Source organism: Arvicola amphibius, chromosome 1 (genome assembly GCF_903992535.2).
Source record: "Arvicola amphibius chromosome 1, mArvAmp1.2, whole genome shotgun sequence".
NCBI classification, from domain to species: domain Eukaryota; kingdom Metazoa; phylum Chordata; class Mammalia; order Rodentia; family Cricetidae; genus Arvicola; species Arvicola amphibius.
In genome coordinates, this window is record NC_052047.1 from 185,105,274 (window position 1) to 185,133,192 (window position 27,919).

General features: G+C 39.6%; 1 protein-coding gene across 10 annotated transcripts in view; it reads left to right on the top strand.

The window, feature by feature from the left end:
- Positions 1–27,919, top strand: part of Btrc (beta-transducin repeat containing E3 ubiquitin protein ligase) — a 175,440-nt gene that overhangs the window by 23,203 nt on the left and 124,318 nt on the right. For 5 of the 10 annotated variants that reach the window (XM_038347901.1, XM_038347910.1, XM_038347927.1 and 2 more), the window contains exon 2: positions 27,173–27,214. The exons of the other annotated variants lie outside the window; for them this stretch is intronic. In XM_038347901.1, the coding sequence (XP_038203829.1) occupies positions 27,173–27,214 (42 nt within the window). The remainder of the gene's footprint in view (positions 1–27,172; positions 27,215–27,919) is intronic. 10 annotated transcript variants of the gene reach the window in all.

Below are 27,919 nucleotides of genomic sequence, written 5' to 3' on the forward strand. Positions count from 1 at the left end.
TGGAACCCAGGTGGTCAGGCTTGCTTAGCAGGTACTTGTGCCTCCAGAGCCAGTTTGGCAGCCTTGAAATTTAATTTTGCATCATTCTTGACATGTTACATGCCTTTTTTTTTTTTTTTAAGATAGAGTTGCACTCTATATTCCAAGCTGCCCTGGAACCCACTTTGTAGTCCAGGTTGACCCTGAACTCAAACTGTTCTCTTGCCTCAGCTAGAATTATAGACATGAATTACTATGCCCTGCAAATGCTTGGTAATTGTTTATTATCATGCATTTAAGAGAGAGGGAGAGTTGCTATACAGTGCTGACTGCTCTGGAACATGTAGGGGACATTTCTGCCTCTGCTTTCTCAGTCCTGGGATTGCAGGTATGAGCCACTACTCCCAACAAGTTTTTTAAATTACATTTAATGTGTGTATATGTGTGTGTGCATACGTGTGCCGTGGCTCTTTCTACCATGTGGAACCCTGAGATCAGACTCGGGTGGTTAGGCTTAGTGGCAAGCATCTTTACCTGTTGAGGCATCTCATCACCTTTAGATCTTCATCTTTAATGATGACATTAATAAGGTGGGCGTGGTGGTGTGCTTATAATCACAACACTCTGGAAACTAAGGCAGGAGGATTGCAAATTCAAGACCAGTTGGGGCTTCAGTCCTAGTAAGAACCTGTCTCATAAACAGTAACAAAAACAAAAAACAAAGCATTACTTAGGCTCCTTTAAAGAAGACTAAATTTTAAGGAATGAATTACTGTTGCCTGGAGATCTGTGGGTGTCTTCTGGACTTGTCCATTCTGTGAGTCTGCCTATCTCACTTTCCTGGTGCTGCTGCTGGCCAGGGACTACACTTTAAGAACCTCTGTGGCATCTATAGCTCTGTTAAGTCAATGCTTTGCTTATAGTATATGATTTTGGGATTTTTTTCCCCCTCCCTAACTCTACCAGAGTAGTGGGACTATAGTATGTTAGATTAAGTTGAAGTTTGTATTATTAGATTTTGGCAAAATTCTGGGAAATTTTTAACAGCTGGCTAAATTAACTGAATTAGGATCTCATTAGTCCCAGGTAACCCAAAATGAGCTGTGTTATAATAATAATGGCAATAGGTTATTTTAAAACTTCACATAGCACATAGTCTTTGTTGGATTCTTTGTACTGTGAGCCCTATTTTGACTGATTTGGCTAGGCATCCACAGTTGTCAGTTTGGACTTTCCAAGTATGTAAGTGATCTCTGCACTCTGTAGCAGCTTGGTTTGGTTACATCTGTGCGATTAATCAAGTGGAAAATTTGTCATGTCACTGGGATATTTTCGCTTTATAGAAGTCAGCCGATTGGCCCTTCTCTGCTTCCTCTATTAGAAATGCTATAAACATCAGAGAGAAGAGGATGACCTTAATATTTGCTTCCCTGACTAAATCACAACCTTGAAGCAGGTATTTCTTTTCAAATAAGAAGTTTAATTTCACGCCCTGATTAGTGCTAGTACTGCAGATGGATATTTCTTTAATGTAGCTAAACTGATCTGCCCTTACAAATTACTTGCCAGTCAGCAGAACTGGAGTTTCTTATATGTAGTTGTTGGTGAATTACAATTCTCATTAGTAAGTTTTGTGTCTTTTTTTTAATTACAGATTTATGAGGTAGGGGTGTGAATCAGTCACTAAATTTTTGCCAAACTGTATTTTTTTCTCAAAAGCTCCAGGATTGATGAGCTTAAATTAACAGCCCAAATTAATTAGCAGTAGGAGTCAGATCTTGCCTCCAGTTGATTAGAAAATGTACTCAGGATCTAGTAAAAGTGATTTCTTTTTTTTTGGTTTTTCGAGACAGGGTTTCCTTGTAGTTTCTAGAGCCTGTCCTGGAGCTAGCTCTTGTAGACCAGGCTGGCCTCGAACTCAGAGATCCGCCTGCCTCTGCCTCCCGAGTGCTGGGATTAAAGGCGTGCGCCACCACCGCCCGGCCTAAAAGTGATTTCTTGTAGGGAAGACCTAAAAAGAAATTATCTGACCAAGGAATAAAGTACTGTAGAGTCAAAATTTGAGTGTACAGAGAAGCTTAAAGAGCGGGAAGATAAGCTGAGGAAAGGTAGAGCAGATTTGAAGTGCAAGGATGGTATTGAAATAGTACTTTTATTCTTTTCAGACAGTCTCATTATATCGCTCTGGCTACACAGCGGTTGACCAGGCATGCTTTGGAACTCAGAGATACATCTGCATCTGTTGTAGTTAAATGCATGGGTTGCCACATGTGGCTATTACTGCATTTTTAAGATTCATTTTTATTTATAAGTATGTGTGTTTGTTTCTCTGTGTGAGTATACCATATGTGTGCAAGTACCTACAGAGACCAGAAGAGGTCAAATCCCTAAGAGCTTGTGTCGCAGGTGGTTGTGAGCCATCCACATGAGTGCTTGTAACTGAATTCAGCTCAAGTGCTCTTAATTGTTGAGCTATCTCTTGCTCCTTGGTATTAATTTTTTTCTTTAGACAGACTCTCACTTCACTGCCCTGTAACTTGCTAAGTAGACCAGGCTGGCCTTTAACTCACAGAGATCTTCCTGCCTCTATCTCCAGAGTTCTAGATTAAAGGCGTTGTTACCATGCCTGACTGGTATTGAATATTTAGTTACTTAAATGCCGCGGAATGGAAAGAATGCTGAGGATTGAACCCAAGGTCTTTCGCATGCTAGGTGCATGCTAACTCACAGAACTATACCCTCATTCCCTAAGCATTTTTATTTTAAAGTAAGATTAACTTTTATTGATTTTGAATCAAGAATACTTTCAGTTAATTAGAAGGATGCATAGTCTAGTTTTGGTGTGCCTGCTTTAGATAATCTTTTCTAAAATGAAACCAAATTTTCATGGGTCATAAATTTGAGGTATCTGGAGGATCATCTAATTCAGGGCTTCTTAAACTTTTGTAGTCATGGATTACCCTGAAAATCTTTTATATGCTGCAAGAGCCTCTACATAGGCACCACTCTTTGTACACTATTTCTGGAGATTCAGCAATCCCTGAGTCCTAGCTGCGAACCTAGGTTAATATCTCCTGCACTAATCTTTTTATTACTGTTTGATGTATTTTTATCAAGCCTTTGTTGATGATAATTATCATTTCAGTACGACTAGTTATATCTATTTTAATAAGGGTTTGACTATAAGGTCTGAGCGTCATCATAAAAATGTCATTTTGAGAAGCTAATGAAATGTCGAGTATGTTGTTTGGTAGTGTTATGGAAAATGGTACAGAGATAACTTGGCTTGTGGTTATAAAAAATGTCTTACTGGAACATCCTGTTCTTAATATTCTCATTCCCCTAGCTACTCAGGCAAGCAGCCACAATTTATTCCTGTCTGCTATGATGGAATTTTACCTGTCAGGAACATGTTGGATAGATACACTTAAATCCTTTGATTCTTGTCATACTGATATTTCCAGGATATGTCTGCTTTTATCAGTTTTATTAAAGAAATGGCTTGACCAAGCAGATGCCCAGCAAGGTCAGTGTACCCCAGTGAGTGCACTTTACTTCTAGGAGTGTTTGAAATAAACTCCTCTATCAAGGTCAGCCTTAAACACTGTCAGCATGTTCTGTTATTTATACTCTGCAGTCTGGAGACTGGAAAACATTTATCTTCTTCTCCTTTTCTACATCCTCTTAGGTATCAGCACTGGGAATGCTGTCCACCCACTTAGCTCATTCAGCAAAGGCAGTTTGTAATGATTTTTGTATCAGCAGCACACCCTGCCCAAAAGACCTAGTTAGAATTCCATCTTACAGATCATACATGCTGCTTGGAAAACAGTTTTACATTGTTATCAGTAAACAATATCATGGAATAATACCTTTTTGTGGAAAAAGGTAAGTGAAGATGGGAAAACTTTCAAGGTCACAGATGATGACAGAGTACATTAGAGCATATTTCCCAAGTGTAAGGCTGGCTGGAAGTCTTTCAACTTAGTGTTTAGCTTGCAATGAGACTTAAAGTCTTCCCTACCAGAACCTTATAAATATAGCCTCCTTTATCCTACTAGATGTTTCTAGATGTTTTATAGCTCTGCCCTTTACATTTCCAATTTTAATCTTTGTAGCATTTGTGTGTATTTGATGCTAGGAAGGGATTCCAATTATATGGCTTTCAGTGACCTCCAGGATCTAGCTATCTTTCTGTCTTTTTTTTTTTTTTTTTTTTTTAAGAAGAATCATTCTGCCGATCTGAAGTGTTCTCTTCATCATAAGTCATGTCTTTATGTGTATTGGTTTGTCCTGGATCTCACACCTGGCTGGTCTCAAACTCACAGAGATCTGTCTGTTTCTGCCCCCTCAAGTGCTTGGATTAAAGGTGTACAATACCGTGTCTGGCTTTTTTTCTTTCTTTTTTTTCTCTCTACGAATTAAAAATAACTGGTTAGTGGTGATGCACGCCTTTAATTCCAGCACTCAGGAAGCAGAGACTGGCAGGTCTCTGTGAGTTCGAGGCCAGCCTGGTCTACAGAGTGAATTTTAAAACAGCCAGAGCTGTTACATGGAGAAACTCTGTCTCAAAATAAATAAATAAATAAAAACAAAATAAATAGATAAAAAATTTATTTGTTTATTGTGCACATGGAGGTATAGCAGTCATAAGACAACTTACCCTAGTTGGTTCTCTCCTACTATGTGGGTCTTAGAGATCAAACCCAGCTTTTTTGGAGTAGCTGAAAACATCCTTACCTATTGAGCCATCTCACTGGCCTCTGTCCTTATCAACAGCATACTGCCTTAGTCACATAGCTTTTGCATGCTATACTCTCTCTCAGCTACTTGTGGATTTTTATACTTACAGGAATTTTAATTTTTTCTTTCAAGACAAGGTTTCTTTTGTAGCCCTAGCTGTCCTGGGCTCTGTAAACCAGGCTGACTTTGCATTCAGAGATATGCCTGCCTCTGCTTCCTTAGTTTTGGGATTAAAGGTGTGCACCACCACCACTGGCTTCTTCATAGGAATTTTAGAGATGGTTTGTCAAAAAAGAAAAGTGCCTAAAAGCAAACAGTAATGAAGACTTGTTAATTATTCATTGAAACCAAAATAGAAGTTAATTTCAAAAATGAAATCTTGGGTTCAGTGGTTGAGCTTTTGCTTAACATGTATGAGGCCCTTACTTGAACCCCTAGCATTGAGACAAAATGATGAGCGAGTGTGTGTGTGTGTGTGTGTGTGTCTGTCTGTCTGTGTCTGTCTGTCTGTCTGTATCTGTATCTGTATCATCTGTATCTGTATCTGTATCATCTGTATCTGTATCTATATATGCCAAAGACTGGTCTCTGGTGTCTTTCCTCTTGTCACTTTCTACTTTATTTTTTAACATAAGCTCTTGCTGAACTCAGACTGATCCAAACTCAGTGCTGAGGATTAAGCCTAGGCCTCAGTGCATGCTTGCCAAATACTTTACTACTGAACTGCATCTCTACCTCTGAGGCATATCACTTTAAAGAACATTTGACCCTTAGACAGTGTGTGTGTGTGTGTGTGTGTGTGTGTGTGTATGTATGTGTGTAATTTCTTAGCTTCCTCTTTTTCCTGTATATATTTTGTCCTGCATGATGACTTTTGTTTGTTTGTTTTGGGGCTTTGGCTTTGGAATATTGTCTGTTTTGATGACTCCTAATGTGTTGATGATCTCTATCTCTAGCCCATGTATTCTGATCTGTAGCTATCACCTCATACTTGAATATTGCCAAGTCTTCCCCCTGGCCATCTGGTCTTCTGATACTCAAAACAATATCTCCATTTGTTCACCTACTACAGCCTCAAGCCTGGGCACATCCCTAACTCCTCACTCACATCTAGTCCATTCTCTTGTTGTTTTCCAAGAGCTGTCTCATATTCAGCCATTGCTGATTCCACCACTCTCGACTTTCTTTGGATTGTTATAATTAACTTTTGTGGGGAAATACAACTTTTATTTTATTGTGCTTAATAAGTCTTAAGAATTTTTTTGTGGTTTCGCTTTTTAAAATATTTATTCTTTTGGTTTTTAGTGTTTCAAGACAGGGTTTCTCTGTGTAGGTCTGGCTGTCCTGGAATTTGCTCTATACATCAGGCTGGCCTCAAACTCACAGAGATCCACCTGCCTCTATCTAAGTGCATGCACTACCACCACTTGGCAATTTTTGCTTTCGAATCTAATCTCAATAAGATTGTCAAAGTGATCTATCAAAAATCTGAATATTCCAGCACCTTCCTTTTGCACTGAGACAGTCATCATAGTCACATTGATTTTTTGCTAAACAAATGGGTCTTTTCTTGCCTATCTTAGGCCTGTATTTTCATTCTCCAAGACAAGTGAGACTGGCCTTTTGTAGAGGTCCTTTTAAAAAAAAATAATTATTTTATTTTATGTGTATGAGTATTTTGGCTGCATGTGTGTATATGTACTACATGTATGCCTGGTGCTTGCAGAGGTCACAACAGGACATCCAATCCTTGGGAACTGGAGCTATAGCTGTAAGCCGCCATGTGGGTGCTAGGGTGGAATCTAAGTCTCTTAACTGCTGAACCAACAACCACATATTGTAGAACTCTTAGAAGACCCCTAGATGGCCCTTTTATTTGCTTTTTTGTTGTTTCTTGAGACAAAGTCTTACCATGTAGCCCAGGCTGACTTTAAGCTTGGAATTTTCCTTGCCCAGATTATAGGTATTAGAGGCCACCAAGCCAGATGTTCTCCCTTCCAGCCTTTTTAAGTGTTTAGCACTTGCTTGTTTCTGAGTTTTTTTGTTCCATCCAAACAGCTTTCAAACTTTTTAAAAAATTGCTCCAAGCTTAAGATCTTGTTGAAGCTCCTGTATGCTGGCAGTAAAGACTTGTTCACAGTTTCTAGTTTCACATACTTTATAGGAGGTCACATTAGTTAGAACAAAGCAAGTTTTATATCTTTAAGTCTTGTGGGCAGTTTAGAAATATAATTTCATAATTCGTGTAAAAAGGAATAAATATAAATGATTATCATACTTATAATTTTACTGTTTGTATTTAATGTTTTTACCTTAGAAGTTTTTCCTGAAATAGTATGTATATAAATGGGTTTCTTGAGACAGCATTTAATTCAAATTCTTGTCTTTCAGCCAGGTTGATAGTGTATGCCTTTAATTTCAACACTCAGTAAGCAGAGGCAGTGGGCTCTCTGAATTTCAGGCCAGTCTGAAATTCATAGACCCTGCCTCAGAAACAGGAACTAACAAGGCAAACACTTGTGCAGACTAATTCCTGTCTGTGTGGGCACTGGAGCTGCTGCTGGGGTCAGTTGACAGCCTGTGAGGACGGGTGTGACTCTGAGGGCTGAGGCCACTTGGAAAGCAGCAGCATTTGAAGCTCTGCAAGAGGTTTGAGTTAGAAAAGTAGTGATTCTCAAATATTTTCAAGTGTGAGAACTACTTTTGGGAAATTGATTACTTTGGAATGTATATAAGGTTTGGTCATCTTTGTAACAAGACACCTAATACTACCAAAATGTAGTGCTCTTAGTTTTTTTGTTTGTTTTTTAAACTTAGGTTAATAAATTATCCAAGTCAACTGGTATGATAGATACAAAATAAAAGCTTGCCTTTGTTTTTTAGCATGGTTTCAGCTTTCACAGATCAGGCTTCATAAAACACTCCTTATTCATCAGGGACTAGTTGGAGTTGATTCAAAGTGCAGAAAAATGGAGAAATTGACATGTTCCTTGATTTACTAATTCTACAAAAAAAGGAAACTAAGAAATTTGCTATCTAAATAAATAAGCTTCTGACCCATCTGAAAATTATTTTGAGCACTTATCCTAAGTAGTACATTTGTGTTTGTGTGTGTGTGTGAGTGTGTGTGTGTGTGTATTTGTGCATGATCTATTTGAATCCGTGTGGAGACCAGAGGTTGACTTTGAATATTTTCCTCTGTTGATATCCATTATATTTTTTCACACTTACTAATTTATTTGGCAGTCTGACTATGTAGCTTTACTTTGTAGACCAAACTCAGATCTCCTGAGTACTGGGATTAAAGACATGCTCCCCCATTCCTGGCCTGCCACTTTATTTTTTTTTTGAGACATGGTCTTCAGTGAACCTGAAGTTAGACTGATTGGTCATTGGGTCCCAAGGATCTACCTGCCCATTTCCCACCCCTTGTGGTGCTTGCATATGAGCCATTATTCCTCCCTGTATTTTTGTTAATTTTAACAAATTATAATTGCATTTATGCTGTAGCTCAGCTAATATATAAAGACATCATATAAAAGAGGCATGATATATGCAATGTTATCGAATATGTACAATTTGGAGGGCAAGAATAAACACTATATCTCTCAATTGTTTTATAGATACTTTGCTTCATTTGGTTGTTGAGACAGGGTCTCACTGTGTAGCCACATGACCTGAAATTTGCTATGCACAAGATTGGCCTAGAACTCAGATACCCCCTGCCTCTGGCTCCCAAGTGCTGGGATTAAGAGTGCCCACAACACCTAGCCCACCCAGCCTTACTTGTCTTGAGAAAGCTTCTCTCACTAGACTCGAATCTTTCTGCCTTGCCTATTCTAACAAATCAGTGAACACTGATTCCCTGTGAATACCCCTCCCAACAGCTGTGCACAGCTTTTATGTGAGGGCTGGGTATTCAAATCCAGGTTATCATGTTTACAGGGAAAGGTTGTACCCACTAAGCCATCTCCCCAACCCACAATAGAGGCGGTTTGTTTGTTTTCAACATACTAAAAGAATGGATAACAGAAGGATCTACTTGTCACCCATTTATGTTGTGGAACTCTGTGTATTCTATCTATATGCCTTTTATTGATAAGTGATACTTGACCATCTAAAGTCAGATCAAGGGAACCATTGTCAATCTGTAGCATAAAAGATAGAAAGGATTATCACTATCACCCCTTGTGTGCTTGTGCCACATAGTGGTTAGTTTGGGATACAGAATGAGACCTTGTCTCAAAGTCAAACCAGGCTGGAGAGATGGCTCCACCTTTAAGAGTACTTGCCGTTCCTTTTTCTTGTTTGTTTGTTTTTTTGAGACAGGGTTTCTTTGTGTAACAGTCCTGGCTGTCCTGTAACTAACTAGCTCTTGTAGACTTGTAGACCAGGCTGGCCTTGAACTCAGATCAGAGATCCTTCTGCTTCTGTTTCCCAAGTGCTGGGATTAAAGGCATGAGCCACCACCACTCAAGTACTTGCTGTTCTTTCAGTGGATTCCCAGCATTCATGAAGTGGGCTCAAAACCACCTCTAGTACCCTCTTTTGGCCACCAAGGGTACCTGCATGCATGTGCAGACACACACACACACACACACACACACACACACACACAAAGTCTTAAAAAAAAAAAAACCAAAAAATACAACCAAACCAAGCAAATAAACAATAACAAATGAACTTGATGAAATGATTGCTATGAAAAACCTTAAATTTGTTCTTCATTTTCAGGTTTGGTTAAGTAAATTATGATTTTCAGTTCATTGCATTCTACAAACTTTATTAAATTATATAAGCTGTGATTAAAATTAAAATGTGTCTTGTTAATATGTGAAAATTGTCTTCAGCAAAATAGTACAATATTATAAATAATCTTTTCAATGCCTGCAGGGAACTAATGGGAAATTTAGTAGCATTTGAATATTTTTTCCTTAAGTAGGAGTACTATTTCTGTTTTGTCTGTAAACAGTAACTGTGTATATTCATGGCTTTTTACAGGACTGATGAGGGGCTTCGTCTCTGTAAGTTGATAAAGGATCTGAATTTAGTGATTGAAGACACTCATGATAAACCTTTTAAAAAAGATTTCCTTTGCTCTCTTATCCCCCTTTCTTCCTCTCTCATCCCCCTCCTTCCTTCATTTTTTTCTTCTGTGTGTGCTCACATGCGTGTGCATGTGGAGGCCAGAAGAGAACTGGAAGGGTTGGTTCTCTCCGGCCACCATGTGAGAATTGGGGATCAAATTCAGTTTACATGCTTGGCAGCGAGCATCTTTACTTTCTGAGCCATCTTGTCAGCCCCAAAATACTTTTATAATTTTATGTTGCCAATTTTGAACAATAATTGCCTTTTCTTTGACCTTTTGCTGAGTTTTTCTCGTGAGTTTTTGTAAACACTTTGTGCTGTTAAAGTATTTAAACTGAATTTCTGTAGGGTGGCTCTACCGTAGGAGAACTTGAATGTGGCATTAAGTGGTGGTTAGCAAGGAAAAGGCCACTGCTGTACCCGTGTCACTTAGAGCAGGTGAGGTTGGACTAACTCAGCAAAGGGTTTGGAGCTGTGTTTATTTTTAGTGCTTTTAGCCTTTTTAAAAAATGGGTGTAAGTGTTTTATTTGCATGTATATATCTGCAGCTTGTGCGTTCATTCCTGTTGCCTTAAGAAGTCAGAAGAAAGCTGTCAGCTTCCCTGGAACTCTGTCACTCCCCCACCCCATTTTGGTTTTTCCAGACAGGGTGTCTCTGTGTAACCTTGGCTGTCCTGGAATTCACTCTGTAGATCAGGCTGGGTTTGGACTCAGAAGTGCTGGGATTAAAGTTGTACACCACCCTGCTTGGCTTTCCTTTGGCTTGTAACTGCAGAACCAACTCTCCAGCCCCTTAACTGTCTTTATTCATAATTCTTTTACTTGGGACAGGTATTGGACACTTGCTCACAGCTCTTAATTGTAATGGTGTTGGCTATGTTTTGGTTGGAGAACTATGTACCAAAATTAGTCACTGTTAACTGTAGCCAGGTTTAATAAGATAGTTGTTAATGCTCCTTATTTAGTTTTAACTTAAAGATATTTTATTTAAACTTTGTTTTTAAAAATTAGATTTATTTCATCTGTGTGTGTGTTTAGCCTGAATGTATGTCATTGTACCATATGCATGCGATGTCCATAGAGGCCAAAAGAGGGTGTTGGATCCCACAGAACTAGTTACAGAAAGTTAATTTCCATGTGTGCTGGAAGAACAGCCAGTGCTCTTAACTACTGAGCTATCTCTCCAGCCTCGAGATGATTTGTTTCTTGAGGCAGGGTTTCTCTGTGTAGCCCTAGCTGTCCTGGAACTCTCTCTGTGGACCAGGCTGGCCTTGAACTTAGAGACCCTTCCGCCTCTGCCTCCCAAGTGCTGAGTTTAAAGGTATACACCACCACCACCTAGCTTGATGTTTTTTATTTTGGTATAATGAAAGTACTTATGAAAGTAACTCATCCACCAAGATTTTGAAATTTAGTGCTATTATTTAATAAAATTTTTTTTTTTTTTTGGTTTTTCGAGACAGGATATAAATTCCATTATTTGCTTTCTTTATAGGGAAATCCAATGTCCTTAAGACCTCAATCCTAAAACAAAGTTGTCACATATTGGAGAAAAGCAGAATGATTGTGTTAAGACAACTCAAATAGGGAAAATGAAAACAGCACAGATAAGTTGCATCCTGTTGTCATAGTAACTAGTTGTGAAAATGATTAAGGCTGGTTGAGAAAGGATATATCTCAGCTTTAGTCTGTTAAAAATAAGTCATGAAAGAAAAGATGGGGAAATTGTTTTAGACACAAGTTAAATCAGGTGCCCCAAGTTGCTAGTACCATTGTATACAGACTGCTCTTGGTTCCTTTTGATTATATTTCAACGGTGTTGTCTGAGATCATAAAAATGGCACGAGGGAAAGCTGCATGTAATAAATGGTATGAAAAGACTGTGAATAAGTCATTGTTTTTTCTTGTTGGTAAATTTAAAAGGAAATCAGGGTTAGAAATTTTTGTTCCTAAAATGATTTTAAAATATTTTTCTCCAGTTCTTTCCCATTTTCTTCATTTCTCAGCTAGTGCTTAATTTTCATTCTTTTCCATACTTTCTTGCTGTAACATTTTAGTCATAAATGGTGAACTGTAACATGAACATCTAAGGCCATGGCAGTTTATTAAACATTAGGTACAGCATTTGCATATGAATAGATGGATAAGCATCTTGTGAGTGTAAAAAAATTAGTTTTAGCTCTGTCTTTCAGTGTAACCAAAGTTTAAGTGTTATTTTAAATGCCATTATTTCTTTCACATCTTCTGTTTATGCATCAAAGCAAAATGCTTAATCCACCAGAGTGGAGACGTGTTAGGAATAAACCTGATGAAAAGCTGGGTTCTTTGTTCGGCAGCTGACTGCTTGCACAGGTTTCTGTGGTAATGGAATTGGCATCTCTGTATTAGAGTATTGATCGCTGCTTCAAAGGTACTATATACAAAGTCTCCCCGTTACAGTGTATTAAAGTGCTTTAGTAGCAGTTTATAATACAAATGATGGAGGAAGATGGAGTTCTGCAAGACTAGGTATGGACACATACTGTAAATATCCATAAAACTGCAGATTATTTTTCTAAAAATTCACATCTAAATGCTCGTATTTTCATCCACATTTCATTACAAATAACTGGATATTACCTGAGCTGGAGCTGCATACTCTACTATTGTTCCTTTTACCCCGAGTACAGGGTTACGTCTATACTCTTTGTGGTTGTGAGTTTTTAAATAGAGATAAAGGATCGTGCATGCTTCATATTTAAGAGCAGGTGATTGTGTGCATGCTCTCTCTTCTCTCTCTTTCTCTCTATTCCCTCTTTCCCTCTCCTCTCTTCTTCTCTGAAAAAGGATAATACATTTGCAAAACATGGGTACAGGCTTCCCAAGAGAAAGAAATATTTATATCCTGTGTGCGTGTGATGTTTCTGATGTTGTTGGTTTTATTTTTTAATTAATTAATCACTCAAGAAAGACTACATAGCTCTGGCTCACCTGGAATTTTCTGTGTAGACCAAACTAGCCTTGGGCTTGCACTTATCCTTCTGCTTGTGTTCCGTAAGTACACCAACACTTATTTACTTACTTATTTAGACAGTCTCACATAGCCTAGGTTGTTCTTGAATCCACTGTTTAACTGAGGCTGACCTTTTCTCTCCTCTCTCCCAGTCCTGGCTGGCCTGGAGCTTAGTATGGCTCTAACTCACTCACAGATCTGCCTGCTTTTGCCTCCTGATTCCTGTGTTGTTAATAAAGGCTTGCACCTGACAACTTTGAAATCCATGGCCTTTTAAAAAAAGTCGTTACATGTGTGTATGACTGGGTTTGTGTGTGTGTATATTCCTAAATACATAAATATATCTTGTTCATGTATGTTTTCTTTTAAATTGTTTTTATTGAGCTATATATTTTTCTCTACTCCCTTCATCTCCCCACCCCCTCAACCCTCTGCCATGGTTCCTATGCTCCCAATTTACTCAGGAGATGTTGTCTTTTTCTATTTCTCATGTAGATTAGATCCATGTATGTCTCTCTTAGGGTCCTCTTTGTTATCTAGGTTCTCTGAGATTGTAAATTGTGGGCTGGTTTTTCTTTGCTTTATGACTAAAAGCCACTTATGAGTGAGTACATATGATATTTGTCTTTCTGGGTCTGGGTTACCTCGTCCAATATGATGTTTTCTAGATTCATCCATTTGCCCGCAGATTTCAATATGACTTTATTTTATTCTGCTGTGTAATACTCTATTGTGTAAATGTACCACATTTTTCTTATCCATTCTTCGGTAAAGGGACATTTAGGTTGTTTCCAAGTTCTGGCTATGACAAACAATGCTGCTATGAACACAGTTGAGCACATGTCCTTGTGGTATGATTGAGCATCCTTTGGGTATATACCCAAAAGTGGTATTGCTGGATCTTGAGGTAGGCTGTTTCCTAATTTTCTGAGAAATCACTTGAATGATATCCAAAAGGGGCTGTACCAGTTTGCACTCCCACCAGCAGTGGAGGAGTATTCCCTTTATCCCACATTCTCTCCAACATAAGCTATCATCAGTGTTTTTGATCTTGGCCATTCTTAAAGTTGTAAGATGGAATCTTAGTGATGTTTTCATTTGCATTTCTCTGATGGCTAAGGATGTTGAGCATTTCCTTAAGTGTCTTTCAGCCATTTTATATTCCTCTGTTAAGAGTTCTCAGTTTAGTTTTGTACCCATTTTTTAAATTGAATTATTTGATGGCCAATTTCTTAGAGTTCTTTGTATATTTTGGAGATCAGCTCTCTGTCTGATGGGGGGTTAAAGATTTTTTTCCATTCTGTAGGCTGTCGTTTTGTCTTGTTGACTGTGTCCTTTGCTTTAAAGAAGTTTCTCAGTTTCAGGAGGTCTCATTCATTAATTGTTTCAGTGTTTGTGCTACTTGGGTTATATTTAGGAAGTGGTCTCCTGTGCCAATGTGTTCAAGGTACTTCCCACTTTCTATGAGTTTCAGTGTGGTTGGTTTTATATTGAGGTCTTTGATCCATTTGAACTTGAGTTTTGTGCATGGTGATAGATAATGGGTCCATTTTAATTCTTCTACATGTTGATGCCCAGTTATGCCAGCACCATTTGTTGAATATGCTTTCTTTTTTTCACTTCATATTTTTTTGCGTCTTTGTAAAAAATCAGGTGTTTGTAGGTGTGTGGATTGATTGATACCCGGGTCTTCAGTTCGGTTCCATTAGTCTTCCTGTCTGTTCTTATGCCAATAAGGCTGTTTTCAGTATTGTAGCTCTGTAGTAGAGTTTGAAGTCAGGGATTTTGATGCCTCCAAAAGTTTCTTTATTGCACAGGATTGTTTCGGCTATCCTGGGTTTTTTGCTTTTCCTTGTAAAGTTGAGTACCGTTCTTTCGAGGTCTGTGAAGAATTTTGCTGGGATTTTAATGGGCATTGCATTGAATCTGTAGCTTTTGGTAAGATTGCCATGTTTTACTATCCAAGAGCATGGGATATCTTTCCATTTTCTGGTGTCTTCAGCTTCTTTCTTCAAAGATTTAAAGTTCTTTTCATACAGGTCTACCACTTGTTTGGTTAGAATTACTTCAAGATAATTTGTTATTTGTGGCTATTGTAAAGGGTGATGTTTCTCCGATTTCTTTATCAGCCCATTTATCATCTTTGTAAAGGAGGGCTACTGATTTTTTTTTTTTGAGTTAATCTTGTATTCTGCTACATTACTGAAGGTGTGTATGAGTTGTAGAAGTTCCTTGGTAGAATTTTTGGGATCACTTAATGTAAACTATCATATCATCAGCAAATAGAGTTTGTCTTCTTTTCCGATTTGTATCCCTTTGATCTCCTTTGGTTGTCTTATTGTTCTAGCTAGAACAACCTTGTCTTGTTCCTGATTTCAGTGGGATCGCTTTGAGGTTTCTCTCCATTTAGTTTGATGTTGGCTGTTGGCTTGCTGTATATTGCTTTATAGTGTTTATTTTATCCCTGCTTTCTCCAAGACCTTTATCATGAAGGAATGTTGTATTTTGTTGAAGGTTTTTACAGCATCTAATAGCTCATGTGCTTTTTTTTTTCATTCAGTTTGTTTATATGGTGAGTTACATTGTCAAATTTTCATATGTTGAACCATCCCTGCATCTCTGGGATGAAGCCGACTTGATCATGGTGGATGATTTTTCTCATGTGTTTTGGGATTCAGTTTGACAGTACTTTATTAAGTATTTTTGCATCAATGTTCATGAGTGATAATGGTCTGTAATTCTCTTTCTTAGTAATGTCTTTGTGTGGTTTGGGTATCAGGGTAATTGTAGCTTCATAAAAAGTTTGACAGTGTTTCTTCTGTTTCTATTGTGTGAAACAATTTGAGGACTATTGGTATTAGTTCTTATTTGAAAATCTTGTAGAATTCTGTGTTGAAACCATCTGGCTCTGGGCTGTTTTTTTGGTTGGGAGACTTTTGATGACTGTTTCTATTTCTTTAGCAGTTATAGGTCTATTTAATTTGCTTATCTGATCTTGATTTAAATTTGGTAAGTGATATTTATCCAGAAAATTGTCCATTTCCTTTAAGTTTTCCAATTTTGTGGAGTACAGGTTTTTGAAGTATGATCTGATGATTCTCTGGATTTCCTGTGTCAGTTGTTATGTCTCTTTTCATTTCTGATTTTGTTAATTTGGATATTCTCTTTCTGCCTTATGGTTAGTTTGGATAAAGGTTTGTCTATTTTGTTGATTTTCTCAAAGGACCAACTCTTTGTCTCATTGATTCTTTGTATATTATTATTTTTTGTTTCTATTTTGTTGATTTCAGCTCTCAATTTGATTATTTCCTGCCATCTAGTCTTCCTGGGTGAATCTGCTTCTTTTTGTTCTAAAGTTTTCAGGTGTTCTGTTAACTCACTAGTGTGGAATTTTTCCAGCTTCTTTATTTAGGCACTTAGTGCTATGAACTTTCCTCTTAACACTGCTTTCATTGTGTCCCATAAATTTGGGTATGTTAGCTATGTAGTCATTTTCATTGAATTTTAGGAAGTCTTTAAGTTCTTCCTTTTTTTCTTCCTTGACCCATTGATGATTCAGGTGACTATAGTTTAATTTCTATGTGTTTGTGGGCTTTCTGAAATTAGTATTGCTGTTGAATTCTAATTTTAAGCCATGGAGATCTGATAAGATGCATGGGGTTATTCTATTTTTTTTTTTTTGTATCTTTAGAGGTTTGCTTTGTTACCCAGTATGTAGTTGGTTTTCAGGAAGGTTCCATGAGGTGCTGAAAAGAAGGTATATTTTTTCATGTTTGAATGGAATGTTCTATAGATGTCTATTAAGTCCATTTGAGTCATAACATGTTAGTTTCCTTATTTCTCTTGTTAATTTTCTGTCTGGCAGACCTGTCCAGTGGTGAGAATGGGTTTTGAAGTCTTCCACTATTAGTGTGTGGGGTTTAATGTATGATTTAAGCTTTAGAAATGTTTCTTTTATGCATGAGGGTGCCCCTGTATTTGGGGCATAGACGTTCAGTATTGGAATTTCCTCCTGATGAATTTTTCCTGTGACTAGTTTAAAATGTCCTTCTTTGTTTCTTTGGATTGATTTTAGTTTGAAGACTATTTTGTTAGATGTTAGGATAGCTACCCCAGCTTGTTTCTTAGGCTCATTTCATTGGAAAAAAATTTCCCAACCCTTTACTCGGAGGCCATGTCTGTCTTTGAGGTTGAAGTTTGTTTCTTGTATGCAGCAGAAGAATGGATTTTGTCATCGTATCCAGTCTGTTAGCCTGTGCCTTTTATTTTTTTTCCTCATTTTTTTTTTATTAAAAATTTCCACCTCCCCTCCTCCTTCCCCTTCCCTCCCCTCCCTTCCACCCATACCCCCACTCTGTCCCTCTCCAAGCCAAAGAGCCATCAGGGTTCCCTTCACTATGTTAAGTCCAAGGTCTTCCCAGCTCCCCCTAAGTCCAGGAAGGTGAGCAACCAAACTGACAAGGCTCACAGTGAGCCCGTCCATGCTGTAGAGTTCAAGCCCATCGCCGTTGTCCTTGGTTTCTCAGTCCTCCTCCACGGTCAGCCACATTCAGAGAGTCCGGTTTGGTCCCCTGTTCCATCAGTCCCATTCCAACTGGACTTGGTGGTCTCCCGTTAGATCTGTCCCACCGTCTCAATGGGTGAACGCACTCCTCACGGTCCTGACTTCCTTGCTCATGATCTCCCTCCTTTTGCTCCTCATCAGGACCTTGGGAGCTCAGTCCAGTGCTCCTATGTAGGGCTCTGTCATTTTCTCCATCCAACGCCAGGTGAAGGTTCTATGGTGATATGCAAGATATTCATGAGTATGGCAGTAGGATCTGGACATTTCTGGCACCCTCTCCTCAGCTGCCCAAGGAACTAGCTGGGGGCGTCTTCCTGGACACCTGGGAACCCCTCTAGAGTCAAGTCTCTGCCAACCCTAGAATGGCTCCCTTAATTAAGATATATAATTCCTTTTTCCCATATCCACCCTTCCTATATCCCAACCATCCTATTCCCCCAAGCTCTTCCCATCCTCCACTTCACACTTTTCTAGCCTTTGCTGGAGAGGATGTGGAGTAAGGGGTACACTCATCCATTGCTGGTGGGAATGCAAACTTGTGCAACCGCTTTGGAAAGCAGTGTGGAGGTTTCTCAGGAAATTTGGGATCAACCTACCCCAGGACCCAGCAATCCCACTGTTGGGAATTTACCCAAGAGATGCCCAATCATATTACAAAAGCATTTGTTCAACTATGTTTATAGCAGCATTATTTGTAATAGCCAGAACCTGGAAACAACCTAGATGCCCTTCAGTGGAAGAATGGATGAAGAAACTGTAGAATATATACATGTTAGAATACTACTCGGCGGTAAAAAACAATGACATCTTGAATTTTGCATGCAAGTGGATGGAAATAGAAAACACCATCCTGAGTGAGGTAACCCAGGCCCAAAAAGATGAACATGGGATGTACTCACTCATAATTGGTTTCTAGCCATAAATAAAGGACATCGAGCCTATAATTCGTAAAATATCCTAGAGAAGCTATATAAGAAGGTGAATCCAAAAAAAAAACATATAGTTATCCTCCTGGATATTGGAAGTAGACAAGATTGCGGACAAAAAATGGGAGCTTGGGGGTGGGGTAGGATGGGGGTATGGGGAGAGAAAACCTGTGCCTTTTTATAGGTGACTTGAGTCCATTTATATTAAGGGATATTAATAACCAGTGATTGCTAGTTCCTGTCATTTTTGTTTTTATTGTTGGTGATGTTATTGCTGCCGTTGGGATTTGCTGCTATGTGATCATCTATTGTCTGTGTTTTTGTGGATGTAACCAACGTCCTTGGGTTGGAGTTTTGGTTCGTGGCTAGGTATTAGTTGTCTGATTCTGTCATGGAATATCTTGTTTGTTCCATCTCTGGTGATTGAAAGTTTTTCTGGGAATAGTAGTCTGGGCTGTCATCCGTGGCTCCTAATGTCTGCATAATGCTTGACCAGGACTTTTCTGGCTTTCATTGTTTCCATTGAGAATCCAGGTGTTATTCTGATAGCTCTGCCTTTATATGTTACTTGGCCTTTTTCCTTTGCAGCTCTTAATATTCTTTCTTTATTCTGTGGTGAAGAGATTTTTTTTTTTTGATCCAATCTATTTGGTGTTCTGTAAGCTTCTTGTATCTTCATATGCTTGTCTTTCTTTAGGTTGGGAAAGTTTTCTTCTGTGATTTTATTGAATATATTTTCTGTGCTTTTGAGTTGGACTTCTTCTATCCCTATTATTTTTAGGTTTAGTCTTTTCATTGTGTCCCATATTTCCTGGCTATTTTGTGTTAAGCTTTTGTTAGATTTAATGTTTTCTTTGACCAATGAGTGTTTCCTCTATTGTATCTTCAGCACTTGAGATTCTCTCTTCCATCTCTTGTATTCTGCTGCTTATGCTTGCATTTGTGGGTTTTGGTCGTTTTCTCATAATTACCATTTCCAAAATTCCCTCAGTTTGTGTTTTTTTAATTGTCTCTGTTTTGGTTTTCAAATCTAGAATTGTGTCCTTCATCTGTTTGATTGCTTTTTCTTTAAGGGATTTCTTGATTTCTTCCAATTTTTATTCGTCTTTTCCTCCATTTCTTTGAGGAAGTTTTTCATTTCTTCTTTAAGGGCTTCAAACATTCTCCTAAAGTTATTTTTAAGTCATTTTCTTCTGCTTCATCTATATTGTAGTGTTCAGGTCTTGCTGTTTTAGAGCCACTAGTTTTTGTTGGTGTCATGTGCTCTTTGTGGTGTTGGGTATGTTCTTATGCTGTTAACCCATCTTTTTCTCTGATTGGTGTGGTTGGGGCTCTGGTGATCAGTCTTCCAGGTGCCAGTGGGCTCAGATGGTTGCTCCTTGTGGTGCAGTCGGGGCCACAATTCCAGTCACTCTGTTGGTCACTAGGTATTCCTGGAGGTTGCTCATTGCTTGGCACTCCCAGAGATCGCTCTGCAATCCTGGAGAGGTCGTTGGGGCCTGCTCCCACAGAGGTAGCTGGCTCAGCCTGTTTTTACTGAGGTCCCTACTGGGACCAGGTCCTACAGAAGTCTTTGACTCAGGCCTGCTCCCTCGATGGTTGCTCCCTTGTACCTGCTCCTGTGGAGGTCACTGCCTCAAGCATGCTCCAGCAGAGGTTGCTGGCTCAGGCCTCCTTCGGCAGAGGTGGCTGGCTTGGGCCTGTTCCCACAGTGGTCCCTGCCTTGGATCAGGTCCTACAGAGGTCTCTGGTTCAGGCCTGCTCTCTTGGTGGTCATTCCCTCATACCTGTTCCTGCGGAGGTTGCTTACAAGGGCCTGCTCCGGCAGAGGCCATTGGCTCCGGCCTGCTCCCTCAGAGGGCCCTGACTCTGGCCTGCTCCTGCAGAGGTCTCTGGCTCAGGCCTGTTCCCTTGGCGATTTCTCCCTCTTACCTGCTTCTGCTTATGGAGTTCCCCTGTGACTCTTGTCTCCAGGTGATCTTCCTCACATTCCTGTTCTCACTGAAAGTGAACCAGGTGCAGTGGCTCAGGGATTCCAATTTACTCAGAGGTCATGTCACTTGACTGATCTCTGCCCAGGAGCCCAGTCCTGTTCATGTATGTTTTCAAGGCTGACCGTTTGGTATGGGATAATCAATTGCTGTTCTCTTGCCTGGGAAAGACTGTCCTGATCTCAACACTCCTTTTTTCCCTGTAAGTTCTTTGTGAAGGGTTGAGGCCTTTTGAGCTTTCCCCATCTGTGTTAACATGTCTGTTGGCTGTATTCCTTGTTCAGGTTATATATGCACAGCCATTTTGGCGAGACTTCATGGCTATAGCTTCAGAAATGACTAGGATTCACAACCTTTCAGCAAACTCCTCTTCCTTGGCTCTTTAGTCTTTTTGCCAGCTCTTAGTGACACCTGAGCCTAAGTTGCAGGAGCTCCATTGTAGATGTTTCAGTTGAGATTGGACTCTACAACTCTGCATTTCATTGTAGTTTTCTGTTAATGGTCTCCATCTGTTGCATAGAGAAGTTTCCTTGGTGAGGGGTGAAGACTAGACTTCCGTGGGTATAAAGACAAGTATTTAGAATGTAGTTAGGGGATTATACTGGTTTAGTAAAGTGGCAGTTGTTAATACTCCTCCAAGATTCAAAGCTTCACTCGTGTTGGGGAATTGGCTAGGTTTCTAGAACTGAGGTCTGATTTCTCTCTTTTGGGCAAGTCTAAGCTTTTAAAGCTGATTTATAAACCTATAAAAAGATTTCATATTGCTGGGCAGTGGTGACACACACCTTTAATCCCAGCCCTTGGGAGGTAGAGGCAGGCAGATTTCAGTGAGTTCAAGGCTAGCCTGGTCTACAAAGCAGGTTTCAGGACAGCCAGGATTGTTACACAGAGAAATGCTGTCTCAGGGGGAGGGTGTAAAAAAGATTTCATATTAGCATCAGATGCAGGTTAAGTTGGTTTTCTGAAAGTGGGTGATACCAGGGTGTGCATTTGAGATGTACTGGTTTGCATCTTGGCTTATGATAAGCTGAGTTGGAAGATCATGTTCTTTGTTTTCCTTGAAGGAAGATTTCAGGTGTACTCGTCACTCTCCAGTTCTCTGTTGTCACATCTCACTTGCTTCAGAAATACTCATTTTGTCTCCTTCTTGTGAATATATAACTTTGAATACTAGAGTCCTGAGAGAGGGGAGATTTTCTTATCTAACCTCAGTAATAACCACAGCATTACAGAAAACATTCTCACAACACATCAAGCAATCAGATAGCCAATAAATCTATTCTCCTGCTAAATTCCACACCCTGGGTGGGGAGGGTAGGTAATGCTCATATTTGTTACTTACCGGGGAACATGACACTTGGTCTTTGAAGTGCTTATTTATTTCATATATTGTAGCTGCCAGTCAGTTTGCTATTTGCAAATAGTGGAATAAACACTGCTGAGAATGAGTTACTTTTCTCTCTGGTACCCAGGAAATCAGGTGCAGTATGGTTGTCTTTATTTATGTAGCCATTTATTTTCTTTCTAATGATGAGATAATTTTCTTTATCTCTTCCACAAAAGTTAAGGAGTACCCGAGAGAGGTGGGAGACTTGGTTTGCAGTCATTGAAATCCTGTTTGGTACCAGGTGATCCTTTCATGAGCAGCTGTCCTCCTTAGAGGAAACTCACAGACCGTGCTGTTTGAGCTTCCCCAGCTCATCTGTGGAGGAGTTGCTCCTAAGTGTCACTCAAGGATTTAACCTTTTCTCCAAAAGGGATCTTACTGTGGTTCTTTTTGCTGCCTTTCCCTGGTGGGGGGAGATAAAGAGTCTGATATGGTAGATAGCCAGGCCTCAGTATTTGCTTTATTAACATGGTGTCCCTTTGTGGGGTAATGGCAACAACTCTGCATCAATATATAAGCCCATCATAGGAAAGTGGCAAAGCCGTTCACCACAATGGAAGACAGCTACCTCTTCTGTTTCTTCCCAGTGCTCTCTTCTGTTTTCAGCCTTTCCATCTTCCATCTCTCAGAAATACATATAGCCTAATCTTCCCAGTGAGCACTGGCCATTGGAAGCATGCAGATAGGCCAATTCTACATTACTAAAAGCTTCAACTGGTGGCCCAGTTATTAAAAATAATATTTAATGTAGTAAAGTCTAAGGTAATAAAGGAATCTGGACAGTTCATTGGAGCTTATTATAATAGGATTGTACCCAAATCACACTGACTTCCTAGTCTTCCCAGGTCTGCCCCACACCCTTGTGAACTACTCCCGTCAAAAGAAAGAGGAGAAAAAGAGGAAAAGGAGCGGGGAGGGGAGAGTCCAATTTGTGTTGCCCAAATACTGGAGTATGGTCAAACTCCCAGTAGCTAGCCCACTAAAGAAAACTGAGTCTTTCCCCACTCGCACCTCCCCCCCGAAGCCCTCCGCTGTGGAGAGCTACACGGCAGCATTATTATGGCAGTTTGTAAGCGTTGTCTTCAATGGCTTTCTGTCTAGGCTGGTACTTTTTTGGGTTGGGGTTGTCATAGAAGCCTTCTATGACCCTCTTTCTCAAGTCTGAGTCTGCAGTCATCGATACCACTACAAAAGTACCTTTCTTGCCCTTTACTTGACGTGTGTGTGTGTGTGTGTTTGTGTGTGTTTCAAGGCAGGGTTTCTCTGTAGCTTTGGAGCCTGTCCTGGAACTCACTCTACAGACCAGGCTGGCCTCGAATTCACAGAGATCTGCCTGCCTCTGCCTCCCGAGTGCTGGGATTAAAGGCATGTGCCGCCACCACCACCTGGCTACTTGACTTTTTAAACTTTAATTTAATACAGTGTAATTCCAATGTGGTTATTAAACAAAAACTTAGTACAGGTATAGGTGACTGAGTTTGTAAAACCTAATCTGAGGTAATTGCAGGTTTTCTATGAACAAGAAAATGATCACTTAAAAAAACAGAGGAATTCAAAGCAGGCATGACAAAGAGAGTAAAGACTTTTTGTTCTCTTAAGAGAAGTAAGACACTGCCTGCCTCTGTCTGTAATGCTCACCAGGCTTGCTTCTCTGTACATGTTTATTAGAAAGTGTGTGTGTGCGTGCGCCTGCGTGCGCAAGCGTGCATGCATGTGCAAGTGCACTGGGGGGTGGATTTCACTATGTAACTTTGACCTGGAACTCTCTATGTAGTCTGTGCTAGCCTCAAATTCACAGAAATATGCCCATCTGTCTCTTCCTCCTGAGTGCTGGGACTAAAGGGCTGGCCACAACCAGCACAATGACTTAAAAAAAAAAAAAAGTCCTCATATCCTAGGCTGTCCTGAAACTTGTCATGTAACAGAAGAAGAGGACCTTGGACTTCTGATCCTTCTTCCACCGTTCCTGTTCTTTTGGATTACAGGTGTGGGCCACTGCAGTTTATGTGGTGCTGGAAATCGAACCTAGGCTTCAGATGCGCTAGGCAAAACTCTTTCAACTGACCCACATCCCCAGCCCCAAAATGCTTTTTTTCTTTTTTTTTTTTTTGTATAAGAAACATTCAGTCTCTAGATAGTGCTATGATGCCCTGTTACCTGCCGATGTTTACTGTTTTATCTAATTTTTAAAAAGTTATTTTATTCTTTGAAATTCAACAGTCTTAATTTGTGTGCTCCCAGCTTCTTCACTGTTAAAATGTTCCTAACAGTTCCTTACAGATAAAGTTCTGCATCTGTAATTGAAGTCAATATTCTAATACAGATGTTTAGAATCCTAGTTGTTAATTTCACCACAAAGCTTGGCAGGTAGAAAGGAAGGGAGAGCCTTTAACAGGAGGGAGGGCAGCAGCCCCCAAGATTCCTTTAACATCACAGTTCAAGCCTGGCTACCTCCTAAAACATTGCTCATTATTTTTGATTAAGGACACATTTAGTCAAATATAACTGTCTGATAAACTAGAATTTTGAACAAAAAAATGCTTTAAAATTCTAATAACTGTGCATACCCGGTAAATTATTCTTACTTGAATTTCCACGGCTGTGTAGGGGAGGGTTCCTAAGTACATAATTGCATAAGAGAGCCACTCAGCTTCCAGAGGAGCCATTCCAGTGAATTGTGTAAATAATATATTTTAAAAACACAGCCTCTTCACATAGGAATTTAGATTTTCCAGATATGGAGGAGCTTTGTACCTATGAGACTAGAATCAACCCTAAAAAGGCCTTCCTAATTATGACTTTACCAGAGAGACTAGAACGACCCAAAGCAAATTAATACATAGTTTTTTCCAGCTTTCTATAAAAACATTTTCACTGTTCTGCTTTAGTACAGAAAACAAAAGATTTTAAAAGCCACTGGCAAGACATAAGAATGAAATAAGAAAACAATTTTGTTATCAGCATTCTAATTTTCCTAATTGCCAAATACTTGTGTTTTAGTTTTCATTTGTATTAACATAAGTTAGATCTGGCACTTGGTTAAGTTTGCTGTAAGATTTTCCTAAACTGGGGAGGTGTGGGCAGGATAGAAGTTCAAGGTCTTCATTGGCTGTATAGTGAGTTCCAACCCAACCCCGGGTACATGAGAACCTGTCCAAAAAAAAAAGTTTCCTGTCAGTTGTACAATAACCCATGTGTACTAGAGTAGTGAGCAAGGCTTCCCAAGGTTATAATAAGAGCAGGTGAATTTTATGGCCATATATATATATATATATATATATATATATATATATATATATATATATATATTCTTGTTTTGAGACAGGTTTCTCTGTAGCTTTGGAGCCTGACCTGGAACTAGCTCTTGTAGACCAGGCTGGCCTTGAACTCACAGAGATCCGCCTGCCTCTGTCTCCTGAGTGCTGGGATTAAAGGTGTGCGCCACCGCCACCCGGCAATATTTTAATCTTAATTTGCGCATCACTGTCTTTCTCCTCACCTTTTCTCTGTAGCCTATACTGGCCTCGAATCCAGAGTACTGTAGTCAGGTGGGCGCCACCCACATGGTGTTGTCCAGTGATTTGTAAGAGTTTATAAATGTTAAGATGGGGCTGGCCGGGTGTGGGGGTACACACCCTAAATACGAGCATTCTGGAAGCAGATGCAAGTGGTCTCTTAGAGTTCAAGGCCAGCTTGGTTGAGATAGCAAGTTACAGGATAGCCAGAACAGCATCATAGAGAAACTGTTTGAAAGAACAAACAAACAGAATGATGTGGAAGTAGAGAGATGGCTCAGAGGTTGAGAGCACTCCCTGGCTGCTCTTGCAGAGGACCTTGGCTTAGTTCCCAGCACCGACACTGTTGCTCACAACCATCTGCAACTCTAGTTCCAGGGGTCCAGTGCCCTCTCGTGCCCTACTTACACACCAAGCACTCATCTGGTGCACAGACATACATGCAGGCAAAATACCCATACTCAGAAGAATAAATAAATCATTAAAAAACACTTATAAAAAGAATACTTTTAAAATGTTAAACTTTTAAATTTAATGTTTTTTACTAAATTATAAACTCTTTGGAATTATGTGTCATTATCAATTGCTTCTGATTTCAAATGTCAAGTTGCCTAATTCCCCCTTTAAGGATGGGCAACTCTTAAAAGATACAGAGATTGTTCATGGAACTAAAGGGAAGATGTACAGTAAGACCCCATGAGGAGTAGAGCCAGCTATCAATTATCTTTAGATCCCAAGACAATGATTTTTTCCCCATATGTAGGATAGATCTCACTTGGGAATGGTTTATAGTCCTGCCAGTATGTTGCTGGATTTTGTCAGAATTTTGTTGTTGAGAATGCTGCTTGTATGTTCATATGAGATATTGGTTTGTAATCTTTATTCTGCAGCTATTGAGTTCATTCAATGAGCTTTAAAGTTCTACTTATTTTCAATTCTAACACTTCTATTTGCTTCTTTGCTAGTACTTTTTATTTTAAGAGTGTTTACCCTTAGTTATTGGAGCATTTTCATTCTAGCTATATTAAGGTTTTCACAGTTCCAGCATTTCTGTCATTTCGGTTTTGGCTGACAGAAGTATGCATATTTGGGTTGTCATTTGTTTTTTGAGACAGGTTTACTCTGTATCACCCTGGCTGTCCTGGAATTCGATTTGTAGGTCTTGAACTCGAGATCACCTGCCTTTGCCCCAAGTGCTGGGATTAAAGGTGTGCACTGCTACCACCACTTACAAGGATCTACATTTTATTCTAATTTCATAAAATGGTTCTATTTTCTGATGCCCATAGTGTATCACCTACAGATGCACACCTGTAATCTCAGCGCTTAAGGGAGGCTATGAGAAGAGAACTGTGAATTTGTGGGTCCCCCATCTTATCCCAGCTTTAAGCAAGCCTCTGCAGTCAGCATTGAGGTCTGTGTCTGTTGCTAATACTCATGGCTGCTGTGGGATCTGGTTGGTGGACTGTGTTATAGTTCAGTTCTGAGAGTCTAGCTTGCTTGCTTGTTATATCCACCCATACGCAGCGTGGGGTAAACAATGAAGTTTAGTAACCCTTCACAGGATTGCTTTCCTGGACTCTTCCCCTCAGTCTGAGTATCGATACTGTCTAGTTTCTTAGGGTTACTTATTTCAGTCCTGTATCTAGAAAGGCAGGGCTTTATTTAAGTCTGAAAAATGTGAATAATTCATGTGGGAGTAAATGATGAAAGGGATAAGGGGCGGGGGTTGGGGTGGTGGGAAGCAGTGAAGCTTTGCCTCTCCCTTCTGGTCAAAGGAGTGGGCCTCTTTATTTCAGAGTTCTGGGTTTCTGTGGGTCACTGTTTCTTTGGTGACTTTTATCATGGGATTGCTTAGAGATATGCAGAGAATTTAAAGAGAAATGTGAGGTTTTTAATTCTCTCAGGTTACACTACAGAACTTGAACTAGAATTAGGCTTTTTCTGGAGCCCTGTACCTACACTGATGCTCACTTTTGGGTTTCAGGCTGCAGTTCCGGCTGGTGGATATTGGAGGAATAATAAAAAGGTAAATTCATTGTTGGTTCAGTACTATGTTAAGGTCCTCTTCCCTACCCACTTGCTACTTTTAACTTTTCAAAGGCCTCTAATAGCTGCTCCATGTGTTCTGGTCATTTTTGTTAGCTGAATTCAGTGGCAGATACAGGAGGCTTGTGCTTACTGTGTCATGCATGGAACTAGGACCCTCTTTAGTCACCTTCTCATGATAGTTATGCTGGTCAGCAGTACATTCTGCAGCTTCAGTCTCTTCAGCTACAACCATGCGCCACCACACACTCTGTCCTGATAACAAGAGTACTTAAAAAGAGTATGTGCACTGTACTCGATGGGTATGGTTCCTAAGGCTAAGTCATCAGGCCAGCTTCATTTACTGCATTCTCCATTTCCTTGTGCTGATTTTTCTCAAGTACCTGAAGGATATGTGTTAAAGTCTCAAACTGTGGTTACAGAACTGTATGTTCTCCCTCCCTCCCTTTCTTTTGTGCATGTTACTGATTTCTGGGCCTCACACATGGTAGATAAGTACTGAGCTATAACCCCTATTTTGCTTATCAGTTGGAAGTTCTGTTATTAGGGAGATTGAAATACTTTAAATTTTGAAGCATTTTCAAAGATGTGAAAAAAGCAGTTCACATTTTATAATGTATTTTGGTCCAGTATTCTTCATCATTTCAGCATGCATTCAGTGTAAAGTTATTGATGGTTTGTTTTA